We start from the raw sequence: 15392 nt of genomic DNA, 5'->3' as shown, positions 1-15392 counted from the left end.
TTCTTCACTGTGCATTTGGTACCATTTACTTCATAGTCTGAGGAACAGGGGAGACAATAAAATGAGATGATGCTACATTCCTAACATAACTTCCATTTCCTAATTTAGAAGGCTAGCAGTCAAAAACACAGATGAAAAAGATTCAGAGAAAAGACTAAAGCAAGGAGAGTATTTGTAGCATAAAGCACTGGTTGGCATATATTTGAGTGGTGAATTTGATTTTAATGCATTTCCAACTAGCCCAACTAGTTAAAAACATAACGTATGAAACATCTGGGTATTTTGTTCCTTTACTACTTTTTTCCAAATTATATTATGGTTTTGTTAGGATTCTAATATATGTGTCCTCTTAACTCACTTCTCTTTTTGTGCTTGTGTTCAGCTGAAAACATTTCAGCCGGAAAATGGTATTCAGATAGTAACAAAAATACATATGGTAATGTAACCAGGGAGCTGCTGGGAGAGAGAAGGCCTTAGGTGTGCAGATAACCTGTGTTCTTTGAAGAGCACTGGGTAATTTGTGCAGTGAGACCTGTTACCAGACAGCTCAGTCCGGACAAACTCCTCTAACAGGCAGTGCGAGGGGACTGGTTCATAAAACTTCTGATTATTTCTACCAACAGCTATTTCTTTCTAACACAGGCACTGCCCTTGCAATGGCATGGAGATTTTACCTTTAGTTCTCTTCTATTTCCTTTTCTTTTCCAGTTACAGAAAAAGACTAACAAACCTCATTTACCACTTCTAAGGCTACAGCTTCCTACTTTCCATTCTTCATGCCACACGCTCCTGCTCTCTCCACAGTGTGTGAATAAAAGCATCTGGGCAATGACTGAAACAAGATCAACAAACAAGTCTTGGGTAAAAATAACACAGTGTGGATCCTCAGTCCAACACATCTGTTGGGAGAAAAGTTTGTGGTAGCACCTGTCAGAAGCCTGACGCCAAACACAAGATGCAGCACACTCACTGTGCGAGTAGCTGTGCCCTGCACTCATCCTTGTCCCCAAATCCACCTCAGTGGCAATGTTCACACCGGACACTCACAAGGCTTTCTCACGTGGACTTCACCACAGAACCCAGAATGGCTGGATCAGAAGGAACTTCAAAGGTCATCTAGTACCAAGCTCCCTGCCACGGGCAGGTGCACGCTCCACTAGGCCAGGCTGCTCAGAGCCCCATCCAACCTGGCTGGAACACTTCCAGGGACGGGGCATCCACAGCTCCGCGGGGCAACCTGCGCCCGGGCCTCATCCCCCTCACAGCAAATAACTTCGTCCTCAGACCTACTCCAAACCCACTCTCTTCAAGTCTGAGCGCCTCCTCCTCGTCCTGCCACCCCGGCTCAGGCTCTCCGTGCCCGGCGCTGCTCTCCCGCCCGGCCGCGCCCCCTCAGCCCCGCCGCGCCTTTTCCGCCCGGACCAGCGGGGCGCCGCTCTGTGACGTCACTTCCGCCCGCTCGGGTCCGCTCTCCCCGTGCCGCCACCGCCCCTCGGGGCCTCGGACACCGGAGGGGAGGAGGGAGAGGAAGAAGGAGGAGGAGCAGAAAGAAGAGGAAGAGGAAAAGTAAGAGAACGAGAAGACGGAGGGGGAGGGTCCGCAGAAGGAGGAGGAGCGGAAGGAGGAGGAGGAGGAAGAGGAGCGGAAGCGGAAGGGGGAGGAGATGGCGGCGGGGGCCTCGGCGACGGCGACGACACCGACCCGGAGCGCGGGCGGGCCAGACACCCGCGGGAGGGCGGAGCCGCCGCTGGCCCGGCCCGGCCCGGCCCGGCCCGCATCCGCTCCCGGCTGCTGCTGCGGCGGCGCTCTCGTCCTGCACCGCCGGCTGCCCCAGCGCCGCGGAGGTCTCAGTCCCCCGTCCCCAGTGGTGCCGAGCCCCAGGGTCCCGTCGGTGTGCCGGTGATTATGCGTGGTTTGCCGCGGACGCTGTGTGTCTCCTTCCGCTGATGCCCCCGCTGCTCCCCCGCCTAGGCTAGAGCAGGCTGAGCGCCAGCTCCTCTGGAAATCTTCAGCCATGTATTTCCTCAGCGGCTGGCCCAAGAGGCTCTTGTGTCCTCTGGAGTCTCTGGAGCGACCGCTTCACATACAGACGGATCCCCAGAGAGCTTTCTTCGCAGTTTTGTTCCCATCTCAGCTAAGCATCTGGTACTGCAGAGTGAGTATCTATCGTTTTATAAGCTCTCGGACGCTGCTTTACCAGCTGAAAAGACCTGTCGTCTGCTAATTTTTTTTTCCCAGAAGCGGTTATAAAAATTTGATGCTAGCTTTACAGGATATTCCAGTATTTGTGAAACTGAGCAGTTATGCACGATGTTTAGTGATAGCAGTATAGTCTTAAGAGAATATGCAACACCAATCTGCTTACAGTTAACACTGTTTTTTCCTAAAAAATGAGACTTCCAAGCAACTTCTTTTGAGACTGTAGTTCTGCTTGTGCTCAACATAAGTAGTAGTTGTAGCAGTGTAGGGTTTTTTTAGCATGTATGTTTCATGTCTTTCACCTTTCTATTTTATGTTTTATATAGATGAACATATGAATATAGAAGATAGGAAACACTCTTTGTAAAACATGGAACAAATGCTATCACTACCCAGAATGTAGTAACACAGAAGTTCACAAAGTTTTCTTTTTATAGAAAGTTTAAAAGTTTTGTGGCTCTAAAAGAAGACTTGTCATGGATTTTGCATGGAAGGTGCTGGTTTAGCTATATCTAGTTTGAAACTGTGTGAATAATCGACATTAAGGACCTTGCTTTTAATTCACATTGTATTAGTCTGGTAGCAAAAATGCTGTTTGTCAGTTTGATTTGATCCAAATGAAAACTGTGATACTGACTTTAAATTTTGATGCTGGATCCTTTTAAATACTGCCTAGATTAGACCCTAAATCTGTCTATAAATATCTCTAGATCCAGGTGGTTTATAGAGTTCATCTCAGATTACCAGCAAAAATCAGCAATCCAGTTTTAGAAAGCTGATACTGAAAGATGTCAAATGACAGTCATAGCCTTAAAATCGTGTTTTAAGTTATGCAGCGGTTTCATCACATTATGTTTTATTGTGCTCAGTAAGGCTGTTGACTAGTTCCTGTCTGGAGTGCTCATGCTGTTTTTGAACCTAGACAGGTATCCAGCTAGCACATAATCAGCCCAGTGACTTGGCTGTGTGAACATCATCATCTGGCCTCTGTTTTCTTCAGTTTGTGGCACATAGTGTGTATAACGTGTACACTTAGTTTTTGCCAGTTGTTGAACCTGTAGTTGTAGTCTGTCAGCACAGCAGAACTGATCTTTTTCGTGGAAAGACATAGAAAACAACAGGCTCATGAAATGCTCACAAGATGTGCCCTGTTGTCTAGAATGTAGTTTACTTTATGGTCTGTTTTCAAGGACGAGGTTCATTAGCTTGCGTGCTTAGACTTGTTTTGAAATGTTAAACATTGTGTGACTGGCTGCAGACAGCACTAGAAGAATTCACTTGATGAGGAGAGTTGTCTAAACTTACAGGTCATTAATATTTTTAAAATAGATTTTGATTCCTTTTGTAATGGGTACTTTTGAGGAAGGTGCCAACTTTGCCAGGCCTGACTGCTGACTGATCGTAAACTGAAAAACTTGTTACAGTCTCATGGTCTCTGTGGACAGCTAGTTGTTATCAAAAACCTGGAAGAAAAAAGGATTTGGTCAAGGTCATTTTAGAAGAGAATTTCTTGCATTATTTTTAGCTGGGGTCCTGAATGTGGTTTGTTTATTTTTTTTTCCCGAGGCTTTTCTTTTTTTCAATTTCCTGTTTGTTTTTGAAGGTGAAGCTTAAAATCATATGTTTGAACTTTGGTAAAATAAAATTACTGCATTCTAGAAAATGTTTTCATTGGTCAGAAGTACAGTCTTTGGAACAAGGATAAATTCTGTCAGGTTGCACTGACTTGATTTCTTGTTGCAGAAAAGCCTTCAGGCTGGTGTTCTTGTTAAGACTTGTTACTATCTCAGCTATGTATCAGAGGTTTCACATAAGAATGAGGTGATGAGACTGGGAAAGTTCTGTTCTGAAACTATCAGAAACAGAGTTCTTTGAAGTGCTTCCAGGTGTGTGAGTTTACATTCAGTATGTGTATTTTTAAGGTGACATAGTAATGTTTAAAACTGCTTGTCACCTACTGTGCTAAGAACTAGTGGAACTAAGGAAAGTTGATCCCAAAGTGTGGATTATTTCCTGTTTTGGAATCAATATAGGTATTAAGACTCAAAACAGGATAACTGGTGTTGAGAAAAAACAGATGGAAGTCTGCTAGTGTTTTTGAACCAAAAAGTTACTGACTTTTTACATGTTAGGAGAGATTGGATTGTGGACAGGGAAGACCTCTCAGGTGAATGATTTTGGTCATGCACCTGTATTGGTGAAAGGTTGTTGAGCACAGCCCCCAGATATGTTGACATTTATTTATAATGATATGCATGTGCTACTCTACTAGTATATACATTATCAAGCATACACAACGTAGTCTAATTTTTTTCATCCATTTAGAAGGGAGCTACATTGGTCACCTAGTCCAACTGCCTGACCAATTCTGGGCAACCAGAAGTTAAATCCGGTTATTAAGAGCATTATTCAAATGCTCTTTTACACTCGTAGACTCTGGGCATCAACCACGTCTCTTGGATGCCTGTTCCAGAATTTTAAAAGGAAAAAGAAAGAATAACATAATACCAAAATGAACACATTTAAAAATTTTTACTTTATTTTATTTTTTAGAGATATAAAAAATCCTTTCTTGCTCCCCATTGGATTCTGTTAAATACACCCCAGTGTGAAGACCTTTGCTCCAAGCATTTTCCTTAAATCAGAAGTTTTAGGTCTACGTACTGAAGATAATTCTTGACACTTAAGAGCCAGTGTAACTTTTCATTGAAAGCTTGTCAAACATCTTCATTCAGGTAGTTTAAGTACTTGGATGCTTGAAATGAGAAACATCAATGAATTATAGATCCTTTCTGAAATGCTGTATTGAGATAATTGCTGTTTAATAGATTGACTTGGGAACTGAAGATGAGATTTCACAAGGCAGCTATGCAGTCCCGTGTGTCACCTTTCCTGTTTGCACCTCTATTTTAATGGAGCTTATGATAGACTAGTGATGTCTTTTTACAGGGCTGTTAAGCTTAATGAACAAATAGAAGCCTGTTTATTTAGTTGATGAAAGAATGAAAGGAATATTATAGTTGGCCCTTTGACAGTTGTGGCTTTAATTTTAAATTTGTTTAGTTATGTCTTGAATTCTGGAAATTCACCTATAGGGCTCTAGGTATTAAGAGACAAGGTAATGTAGCTAAGGAAGAAGGTGTAATAGACGAGTGGAGTTTCCTTCCTAACCCCTGACAAATGAGTTGTATGCAGCAAGAATAGTCTGCTGATGTAGTTGTGCATATAAATATTGTTCAGCGTTTCCTTTCTTTAGTATTAACAAACTTCTGACAATGACAGGAGTAAGTACTGGCCTTGAATATTTAATGAAAACTCCTGTAGGTTGTTGTGACTATCTGCTATGACTTTGTCAGTCAAAACCAGTTTTGGGAGCCCTTTTGAGCTAAGAGTAGCTTGTCCCATCTGCTCATTCAGAGGAGAATTCTTGCTTATCTGTATGCTTCTCCACTTATGATTTACATTTACTCTTGTTTTTCTTCTTTTTTAGTTTATTTTTTCTAATGATCTGATATTGAGTCTGAACACCTAAATGAATTAAAATAAGCTTTTGAGAAAGCATGCATGTCAGAATCCTAAGCTGTCAAATAGTTGGTATTTATTTTAAGTGCTGCGTAAGCACTTGATATTCAGACAGCTCTCACAGGTCTCTCGTATATGCTCTTCAGTCTCTAGCTCTTGCCATATTAGAGTTGAAGTCAATGTGTGTTTTAAATCTAAGCATATGATAGGATAAAACAGGGGACTGGGCTTCTGTTGGGAAAGTGATCTCTGTAACCTGGAATTTTGCCACACCATAAAAGGAGTTACTTGTGATACAGTGCATAGAGTTCATAACATATATGAATAAATACATTAAAATTGTCTGCGGTTGTTTCAGTAGTCTTTTTTAACTTACGATGGCTGTTAAAAAGAAATGTTTTCTCTATGCTTTCAAGATTGTGTTTTCATCTCAGAACTGTAAGCAGAATAATTTATAAAATTGTGTGTGGTTTTTTCTTAATAGAATTGGATGCAGCCTCAGGAGGATTTTTATCTAGAATTTGATTGCAGAATGGGACAACGGATGTCTTGATATAAGTTGTTTTGTTGGCTGTGTATTGTGAACAATATGATAGAGATAGCATCAGTGCAAGTTAAGATATCCTACTGCTTCTGCTGTGTTTTCTTCCTTAGTAGTTTAACCCCCAAAATGCTGATCTCTTATTTAGGCCCTTTAGACACTTGTCTGAGAAGGCGATGTCTTTTTATTTGTCAACAACAGTAACAGTTGTGCTGTTACTTCTGTTAAAAAGATGCGCTTGTTATTACATAATGAAAAAAATGTTACGTTGATGAATTTGTCTAATGAAATCCAAAATTGTCATGTGGTTATTTAGTAGGATTTACAGGCTTTCAGTGTCTTCTGTGTTATAAAACAGATGACCCCTGAAAGTGGTGTCATAATTACATGCATGATGGGAAAATGCCATGACTTTTCAGTGTTTACAGTTATGACTTTTCAGTGTCAGTTGCATGTATGAGAAAACCAAAGATGTATAGAATATGCCTTTGCTTTTTGGCAGCATTTGTGAGCAGTAGGTTAACTGAAAACTTTCATTTGGGAGAGATAGTGGTTGACAATTCTGCACTTCATTTTTCTGAATTATTTCACAATACCATGAAATACATGATAGGAAGTCGTGTCTGCTCTGTTGGGTGGATGTTCTGTTGATTCTAAGCTTTCCAAACACTTTCAAAATGAAATTAAAGGAGTTATGGTTTTATAATTAACGTTGCTTTTAGAAATTCATGTCACCATCTTGTATCTCTGTTACTGACAAAATGGTATTTCATGGTCTATTTATACAAATTTTTCTGTTCCTTATCTGCACATGCTTACTTTTCTCCATATAACCTTTCTGTTTTATTAGTTTGTAATTTTACAAAGCTTCAGCATTTAAAGTGAAGCACAGACCATATAGTGACAAAGTTCATTCACAGTGTCACCAGACTTTTGTTCTGTTTTGTTGTTTTCTCCCAGCCTTATCTTTGTCACTTAGATCATAAGCTCATCTGAGCAGCAATTTTGATTTTTGTCTCATGCCTACAGCCTAATGAAGTGTTAAAGCATTTGGCATATAAAACTAAACAGAACATTGGAGTTTGTCAAAGAAATGGCTTCTCTATCCTCTGTGAGATGGATTTTTGATGTCTAGAGTAATATATGGTCAGGGGATGAGCATATTAGGTTTTAACAATAACCCAGCATCATGCAGGTTCTTGGAGTGAAGTTACATTAAGAAACCCAAATCCATACATAAGACCATGTTGCATATGTGCTGTCAGGTCATGTGTTTGCTTTTCAGACTTAGTAGTTTTCTGCTGTATGTGCTGACCTACTTATAAAATTAACAATGTGCACAGTCACAGTCATGAACCTGCAGTCAAACAAGAAAATCTGGTTTAAGGAAACTAATTTTTTCATTATTTTATATTCTGTCAAATGATTGTACCTCTTTCCAGTTGGTTAATGTGTCATTTTCTGTGACAGTGTAAACATCTCAATTAGGACACTTGCTTGTGGAAGGACTGTTGTTCAAGTCTGTTCAAGGCTACGTGTCCTCTTTAAAGAGGGCCTTTGCAAAGCAACACTCGCATTTTAGTTAAGGGTTTAAATGTCAGTTTGATTTGAATTTTCATCAAATGTAGTGGAGTGCTTGTCTTAAGGTAAATGAATTGGTGATTTTCCATATGTGAGATTGCTGAGAGAATTTGCTGCAGGGTTTGTATATCTTAATAGATTTTTTCATTAAAACTGCATTATACATGGCTAAGTGTTCTGATATGGGTCATGGTGCTACCACTTGGTAAGTGAGAAACGTACTGCATTAGGTCAGGTAGAATTAAGTTAAACAGTAACAATTAGGGATTATTTCATCATGGGTTTGGCTGTGGTGTTGTATGCTGTAGTTTTTTTAATTGTTTGCATAGCTATTTTGTCCAGATGTTGATACAGAGCTCATATTTCATTGTGGAAAGTCCGGAGGGATTCTTAATATACAACTGACAATGAAGCAGCTGTGAGTTTTTAGGTAGTTTGAATTTACGTGGCTTTGTTGATGGAGCTGTCTTGCTACTTTACAGTTTTACAAGTAGTGAAATTAATTTCTGATAATGCAAACCAAATTTCCTTTCATGTTATGATTTCACATCAATAAAAAAGAGGCACGTTTAATGCTAGAAAGACATTGTTGTGAAGCATAAGAACTTCTTAGTAAGAGCTGTGGAACTGTTCTTGTCAAGCGATAGCCAGGTAGCTGACTGATGGAAGGAGATAAGGTTTAGCTGTGAGAACAAGAAGTTCTGTTTATTTTCAGTACTGTTAATTAGTGCCCTGGAGAGTTTGTTTACACATTAGTAATAGTAGTGCTATATTATTTTTGAGGTTGCATTTCTTACTTTTCACCATTTTTCTTATCCTGTAGGCATCCACTGCCACGGTTCCTTTTGTAACTGAGTGGCAGCTTCTGTTTTGCCTTAACTTTACATTCCTCCTGAGAGACAAAAGTACTATATCAAAATGCTAGATTTTCTTTGCAGCATATTTAAAAATGCTAGATATGCTTCTTATCTATTTTGTGAAGCTTTTTAAAATGCTAAATTGCAATTAAGACTTGCTTACTCATTTCTTTCTTCCTTAACAACTGAAGGTGTTTACTTCTTCCTATAAACAATTTTTTTACTTAATTTTAAACAACTCTTTATTTGTTAGGTCCTTTGCTATGTTTCTGGAATCCAGTTTCTCCCAAAGCTATGGCTTTATCATTAATATTTCAGCAAGTGGATTTTAAGCCTTTTAAAGAAGAAGGATTAATATATTGGTTTATTTGAGACAGTGGGCATAGTTTGTTAGTTGAGCTTAACTACATTTCTTCATAATGTTAGTAGCTGCATACAGAAGTGTGAAGAGTAAAAGACTTGGAATTTTAATGAAACTTATATGGAGATATGGGATTTTTTTAACAGAAAAAAAGTAAATATTTAGGAAAAATTCTAATTAATAGAATCTAAACACCTACTGTTTCTATACAGGGTATGAACTGAACATATAAAACAAACAAGAAGAGAGTATCTAACTAACAAGCCTTCTCCCCCACCATTTTTTGTGTTTTTTGGTGGGTTTTTTTGTTTTGTTTTGGTGTTTGGTTTTGGTTTTTTGTTTGTTTTGGTTTTGGTTTTATTTCTTAAAATGTGTGTTTCGTAGGTTGCTGTGCTTGGGTAAAGTAGTTAGGTTGCTATATATTCCTGTTTACAGAAATATTCCTCTGCCATTACACGGTTTCAGTCACTTTAGATATAATAAATTACTTCAGATGTAAAATTACTATGCATAAGCAGAGGAGGATCTTGAGCTCTCCTTCTGTCTTTGTTAATCCAGACCATTCACACATCTGTGGAAAGCTTTTAACAGGGGAGTAATTTTGTATGTTAGGGTTTTCCTTATGTCTGAATTGTGCTTTTGAGTTCTGGAATATGTGGAAATTAATAGTATCAGTGTAATATTTCCTCATTTGACCACTAGTTAGGTAGCCTTTGTGACCTATTTAATTTGAAATGTGTCTGCTTTCTAATAAGAAGCTACTTAAACTACAGAAAGATAACAGTTTGAGTGCAAGCAATAATTTTTAATTGCTTTAGTCCTCATCTGCAAGTTGCAAAGCCAAAAATTAAATTTGTATAAATTGTGTAGCTGATGCGTATGTGGAGTGTTCTTCCAGCTTTGAAGATGTAATAGCAGCTTTCTTGTGAATCAATGTCACAAGAATTCTACACTATAAATACTGTAATTATATTCTGTAAGAGTTGTAATATAGAAAGAAAATTGTGTATTACTGAGTTTCTAATTTTGCCAGTGGCTAAAATGATTCAGGCATGGATGTGCTTTAAGAATGATCTCCTGGTTTGCAGTAATGATGCAGATTAGCAAGACCTGCTTTTTCTCACTGTATCTAAGGCAGTTAGGGTGGTTCTAAGCCAATCAGTGGAAGCCCGTGTTGTTCATTGGGAACAATCAGCTAGAACTGCTAGTAAGAATATTAGTTATCTATTTAGTGTTAGATAATTTAATGCAAAAGAAGCCACACAAATTGAAAATGCTGGTACAAATAGTTCTTAAGGTAAAGATTAGTGTGCTTGTTATACTTCATAAGTGTTTATTTTTGATAATTCAGTTCTGTGTGGGTGTGAAATTTAAAGAATAATGCTGTTAGCAGCACACCCAGTTATACTGTGAATTTACCAAGGCTAAGGCTGCCCATGTGATACTAATTCAGCTTGTTGTTTATATGCATGAGGACAACATTTCAGTGCTGTGGTTTTTTATACTCTTTAAAATTAACAGTCATACTTTAAAATTAGCTTGTTTGCAACTCTACTTTTTTTCTGAAAGGAAGTGATTCCAAATAGGATGGAATTCTAAGTAGGATTACCAAATTCTGGAGTGATGGACACTCACAAGATTTGTGGGTAGAATTAATGTTTTTATATTTATTGTACTGCTTCTTCTGGTCCATCAGGTAAGCAAAGAACAGTACTAAACCTCTGTCACCTGTGGTTGTAGTGGGGAGCTTTGCCTAGTGGTGTCGTGGTTAATTTCTGTGAAATGAGTGGTTACTCTGTACCCTCTTGGTTCCCTTTCAGTGTGCTTTTTCTGGTGCAATATTCCATGCTCCAAATCTGAATGAAAGCTGAAACTGATAAAGTTAGGACAGCATATGGTATGAAGATGAGGGGTAACTTCTTTGACAAAACAAAAAGTATGTCCTGGTTAATTTAACTTGCAGTTTTGGAGGATAATGGAATGAGAAATACCCATCTAAGCTGAAAACTATTATTGATTCAAAAGCAAGAAAATAGAAAATAGAAACGGTTGTGTAATAAATTTAAGGAGAATGAACGTTTCTAAGCACTAGAGCAAGGAAGGGCAACTTTGCATTAGGTTTTTTGTTGCAGCTCTTGACTGCATTCGTGAAAGGGAATGAAGGCTTAGTGTCTGTGGTAGCTTTGTCTGGTCTTCATCACCCCAAAGCTTTTCTCCCTTCCCTGGAGGAAAGGTGCTAATGGGGGCACCTCATTACTTGCAAAATCCTTCCAGCTTAACTGTAGATGTGGATTTTCAGCAGGTTCTGACAACCTGTTCTAGAAAACAAATTTCCTGATTATCATTGTCTTTAATACAACAGCCTGCCCATTTAGTAGAAACTAAGCAAATTGTCTGTACCAAGATATTCTATAAAATATTCCATCCGAATTTGTTTGAGAGTCCTTCTCATTATAGGAGCCTCTTTGAGGTGTGTCTGTTCATCTTAAGCATCTGTCACCCTTTATCTAAATTGAAACTATTTCTGTTTTCTGTAATGACTCCTTACTGTGCAATTAAGTATTTCATTCAAATGTCCTGGGTTTCAAACAGTGAGATTAGGAATGACAGTGGGGCAACAGTTCTTGGTGAACTTTCTTTAAAAGCACCGTTTTCTAATGGATCGTCAAATACATACTAATTTTTTAACCTCCTTCAAGGGAAGCATGTTGTTGCTGTTAAGTAGACATAGTTCTTTACAGATACAGGACAACATATAAAACATTCCATTCCTTCTAGATATGAGATGTAATTATTTATATTTTCTTCCTCCAGCCAAGTGTATTAATCGTAAGCTACAAGGAACTTTCAAAAGCAGCTTCTCAGTTTGGACCTTATAAACAAGCAGAATGGCGGCCTGACAGCGCAATGATAGCTGTTTCGGTAAGTAGAATTTTTCCTTCTTATTCTGGTTAAACTATTGCAAACAGAATTTTTGTTACCAATTTCTTTGCTTATAGAAACTTGCAGATCGTAAATACATTTAATTGATACTTGTCTCGTGAAAATATATAATGGTACCAAGGACTTTTTAGATGATAGAAGCTTTCTTTGATAGTGTTCATTAATTTTTCCCTGTGAGATTGAACTGCGGTTCTTTGTCTTAAAACAATGGTTAGATGTATTGGCAGGGGGTGATACAACATCTTATTACTTCAGTAATCTGGTAACAAATAATACAGTAGTGTAAAGTTACGTGAATGAAATAAATAGTTGTGGACTTAGGTAACATAATCATGTTTGACTTGATAAATAGGGTTTAAAGGTGAGTCTTGAGAGATGAAACTGTGGCCTTATTACTGGCTTTTGGTGGTCAAAAAATATTGCAAGTCACTGAGAACACAAATGAGGGCAGTGGTAAGTGATACATGAACTCTTCTGTTCAGAATCTTAGAGATGAGATCTTGTCTCACATGGAAATAAAGTCTTGTTTCATAGCTGGTGCTGTGTTCACAGCATTTAGGACGATTTCAGCAGCAGTATTTAAAGTCTGAGGTATGTGAACACAAGAAAGGTGGGAGTCCAGTTTGTAAGACTTGCAATATGGTGTCCTCTTGGTGTCTGTGGGTCAAGTCTTAACATAAGGACCAGGTCTTAAGTTAGGTATTGTTATCTTAGTGGAAAACACCAGATGATTTATGGAGTAGGTCATGTCTCTAGCAATATCATGATAATCATAAATCAGCTAAGCTTCCTATGGTCTGGTTTTCTTTTGCATAATGCAAGTAAGTAGTTAGTCTGAAATGTTAAAATTCCTAGAAGCATCTGATTAAATCAATGAAGTTAAGTATTTCTATTAGTGCCAGATTATATTCTCAGTGAGTACTAATAATTATCAATAAAGTCAGAAAAATTCTGTAATTTTTGCTATGGATCAAAAAGAATTCTTCAATTTTATATTGCAGCATGTGTATCCAAACACATTTTAATTAAACCTTTATGTAATTGTTCAGAGGAAATTTTAATGTTTATATTTAATTACTTTGCATATTGTGTTTTTTTGTTTTTTTTCTGAGATGTTGTGATCCATTTGCTCAAGAGACCTTGTGGTTTAGCTGATAGTCAGATTAGCTTTAGTTTCTGCCACTTCAGTCTGAACTTAGAAGTTTTTCTGCCACTAAATGTACAGTGCTCTTTTTGGCAGACAGTGTCAGAATACAGACTGTTCTTCAGTGTGCATTCCCCATAGCTAAGACAGAGCTTTATTAAACATGGTAGCATACAAGAAACCATATTATGGAATCCCTGGCAAGATTCTCAGGGTTTATACTTCTGACTGTCAAAGTTTAGAATGATCAGGGAATGGATGACAGTGATGGTTATGTATTTAGTAATTTTCACTCAGACATTTTTAAAGCAATGAAACCTCTGTAAATGAGTATGATCAATTTGCTAGAAGTCTGTGCTTGAATGCTTCTGCATTTCAACCCCCTCTTCATGGAATTTGAGGTTCTATTTAGAAATGAACCTGCAACAATAGCAACTTTGTGCTTTGAATTGTGTTCAGTAAGGTCCTTTGTACCTTAATATCAGTATAAAGGTACTTCACAGTATTGTTTTACTTTTCTTTCCAGGATAAGGTAACTTAGGGGTTAAATATTTAATGATGTAATGGAAAGAACCTGTAAAGATGTTAGAAGTGAACAGGTTTCTTTACCTGGTAATACCTGAACATGATATTACAGCACACAGAAAAGCTTCAATTTATTGTCACCTGTCTCAAGCTCACCATTATGGTTCAGATTTTATTTTTGCTTGAAAAAGATACTTGCTTTGAATGAGAATAATAGTGTTTCTTGGAATTTGAAACCAAAACACAAATTTTCTCAAGCGAAATGTTAGACTGAGAAAAGCCGTGGCATCTATGAAGTGATACACTAAGCTAACAGAGTGTTGCTTTATTCAAAGGAAAGGAAACCAATCTTACAAAGAAATGTGAAACCATTAATTTCAGTGCTTTTTGTCTCCAGTGCTTTGGATACATGCCCAGCCCATATTAAAATAATTTGATGGAAATGCTGTTTAACCAAAATGCATTTACCAATTTGCCTGGAAAATAAATTCATGCTGTAAACAAATAGCACTTCTTTGAACACATAACATTGTTGGTCGTCTACTTGTTTCATGCTTATGCCAGCAGCTTCTAGGTATGACTGAAACATCATGTTAACTAATTGATTTGTATTTATTCCCTGTATATAGTATGAAGTCATTCTTCCAGAATGACAGAACATGGCTTGGGATTGAATTATTACAGGTGTTGAGGTAGCTAAAGAATAGTGATGTGAGGATTTTTGGAAACTACCTGAATGACCCAACACTGAGAGTCAGTGCCTAAACTCTTTACATTCAGTAGTGTCTGTATGTGTTCAAACACCTGGAGAGTTTATTCAGGTACTTCCCACCTTCTACTTAGTTTTCTACATTAATTCATGCAGTTGATAGGAATTATATGCCCAGGTTCTAAATATCTGAAATAGTTGTCAGGTTTTATAAGTTTGTATGAGTTAGAGGAAAATTTCTGATGGACTGATGCGTTTTTCCATTTTTCGATCTGGTGCCTAATCTATTCACTTGACTTTAAGGGTGGGTATGGATTTTACCTGGAATTAATATAAACGCACAGTATTTTAAATGTCTGAATGAATGTATATTTGAGTTCAGTATATGAGACATACATAAAAATCACATGAGACTAACAGATTTTGCTCAGGCTGAGACTAGATATGTATCATATCAGTATTTCTCTTTCAGACTGCAAATGGATACATCTTATTTTTTGAAATCCCATCAGCAAGAGACAAGTACCTTTATGAGCCAATATATCCCAAGTAAGTATTTTAAACTTTGCATCCTCACAGTGTGAAAAAATATTACTACACAACTTCTAAGCAGTTTTTATGACAAAAGATACTTCCTTACAGAGTATGTTTTAACAGTTGATGAGTATATGAACCGTCATTCCTATGAGTTAGAGTCAGTGTAGGGGAGAAGTTGAGTTCCGTAGATTGCTGTGTGCTGGTGTGATTCCTTAGGTCCTTCTTACAAGCTCTCAAAATCCTTAATAGCAGGTAAAGTCTAATTTTGTAATTTGTGGTAGTCTGTTGTGTTCATGATCTGCGACAAGATTTAATGATGCCTTTTGAATAACTCAGTTGAAAAAAATCACATGTCTTAGGAACTGTTAAGGTACAATTCAAAAATAGTTCCTGCTCCGATGTTTTCATAACTTAGAGATATTTGTTAAAGAAATGGGGAATAAAATCCCAGTATTTTTGAAAGCAAATGGATA

General features: G+C 37.8%; 1 protein-coding gene across 5 annotated transcripts in view; it reads left to right on the top strand.

Annotated features, from left to right (window-relative positions):
- Nucleotides 1-1769: 1769 nt before the first annotated feature.
- The window catches only part of RIC1 (RIC1 homolog, RAB6A GEF complex partner 1), a 45587-nt gene continuing 31964 nt past the window's right edge, over nt 1770-15392 (top strand). For 3 of the 5 annotated variants that reach the window (XM_039729690.1, XM_039729691.1, XM_039729689.1), the window contains exons 1-3: nt 1772-2155; nt 11876-11983; nt 14855-14931. In XM_039729690.1, the coding sequence (XP_039585624.1) occupies nt 2015-2155; nt 11876-11983; nt 14855-14931 (326 nt within the window). In that variant the 5' untranslated portion in view covers nt 1772-2014. Of the gene's footprint in view, nt 2156-11875; nt 11984-14854; nt 14932-15392 lie in introns of all 5 variants that reach the window. The other 2 variants (XM_039729694.1, XM_039729692.1) reach the window with 2 other exon arrangements.

This window comes from Passer montanus, unplaced genomic scaffold (assembly GCF_014805655.1).
Source record: "Passer montanus isolate IOZ18808 unplaced genomic scaffold, ASM1480565v1 scaffold7, whole genome shotgun sequence".
In the NCBI taxonomy this organism is placed as follows: Eukaryota; Metazoa; Chordata; class Aves; order Passeriformes; family Passeridae; genus Passer; species Passer montanus.
Note: the sequence above shows the minus strand (reverse complement) of the source record. Positions and strands in the feature narration are given on the sequence as shown.